The sequence below is a fragment of the Gavialis gangeticus genome, unplaced genomic scaffold, assembly GCF_001723915.1.
Source record: "Gavialis gangeticus isolate Ggan-Ray unplaced genomic scaffold, GavGan_comp1, whole genome shotgun sequence".
NCBI lineage: Eukaryota > Metazoa > Chordata > Crocodylia > Gavialidae > Gavialis > Gavialis gangeticus.
The window spans coordinates 55837011-55838253 of record NW_017729030.1 but is presented as its reverse complement, the minus strand read 5'-3'; the positions used below and the strand labels follow the sequence as shown (position 1 = coordinate 55838253).

The 1243-nt window shown below is 48.3% G+C and overlaps 1 protein-coding gene across 1 annotated transcript; it reads left to right on the top strand.

Annotated features, from left to right (window-relative positions):
• Nucleotides 1–273: 273 nt before the first annotated feature.
• Nucleotides 274–790, top strand: FAM183A (family with sequence similarity 183 member A). The gene has a single exon (XM_019521863.1). It carries the CDS (start codon nt 274–276, stop codon nt 697–699), a length of 426 nt encoding a protein of 141 aa, XP_019377408.1. The 3' UTR covers nt 700–790.
• The last annotated feature ends 453 nt before the right edge of the window (nt 791–1243 follow it).

Here is a 1243-nt window from a genome sequence, read left to right as displayed (position 1 = left end):
GCACAACCACGAACACCTCTAACCCCTCTGATTGTACTGCCAATGGGTTAATCTGCCCACCATGCTCACATAGCTTCTCCCATCCTAGAACCTGGTTCTGAGGTCATAATGCCATTGCTTATTTTGCCCACTGTATGTACAGACCCACCTCCACCCCTGGGATTGGTTGTGGAGGACTCTGATGTCAAAATGCCACCACTCAACTGGCTATCAAGTCACAAACTCCAAGCACAATATAAATGCCCCGCCATGGCACAATGTAAAAGCCCAGCCATGGCGCTGCGTGGTGCGGACAAAGAGGCAGTAGATGCAGTGCACCGGGACCAGATATTCCGTGAGACAGTGCAGAAGGAGCTGCGCTGCCAGCACCTGCACACGCACTTCAGCTTGAACCCGCAGCGCCGTATCCACACATTCACTAGGAAACCAATGTCTTGGCACGACAATGTGGAGGAGCCTGTGGACACTGAATTTCTGAATCTCATTCACCACGCAACATTGGAGCCAAGCAAGAAATATTCGGAGCCACAAACAGAGAGCCAGGAAATTGGTTGGAACAGCACACCTTTGATCAGCATGGACCACACTGACCGCAGGCTCAATTTTCCACGCCGGAAGACCGAGATCACCAAGCACATGGAAGCTATGTGGAGCCTAAAGGAACAGAGTGGGAACATGAAGGGTGGCTCTGCTACATAGGTGGGTGGGTGATGACAGTTTTCCACACAATTTCTGCCTCCTTGTGCCATTTGTACATATGTACATTACATGGCTATTGATTTCTGGAAGGGACATTTTTTGGAGGAAGGAGGATGAGGGAGGAATTGCTGTCTGGCAAGACCTGTAAGCTGATAATGGTTACAACATAAATCAGTTTTCAGTGGTTGCTTGCAGTGGATTTTTTAGAGGGGAAGTATAAGAAACAGAATATGGGTAGAGTGGTCCATCCCCTGTCAGACCCTTCCAGCCAGCCACAGACATAAGGTTTTGGATGTTCTAATGTTGGATTACATTCCTGACGGTTTTGTGAAACAGCCCCGGATGGACTTGTCCTCCATAAATTTGTCCAGTCCTTTTTTGAACCCTATTATTCTGCTGGCCTCCATGACCAAGGCACATGATTAGGATGCCTAGCCATCTTGGGTTTCTAGGACAGTTGTGTATTTTGGGACCACGCCCCAGTGTCCCAAGAGAGTCCTTATAACCTAAATTTTGTTCAGAACTTGCAAAACTCAGATTCCTT

Excerpts from the sequence above, each read along its gene's own strand:
- FAM183A (XM_019521863.1), top strand. The coding sequence starts at position 274 with ATGGCGCTGCGTGGTGCGGACAAAGAGGCAGTAGATGCAGTGCACCGG.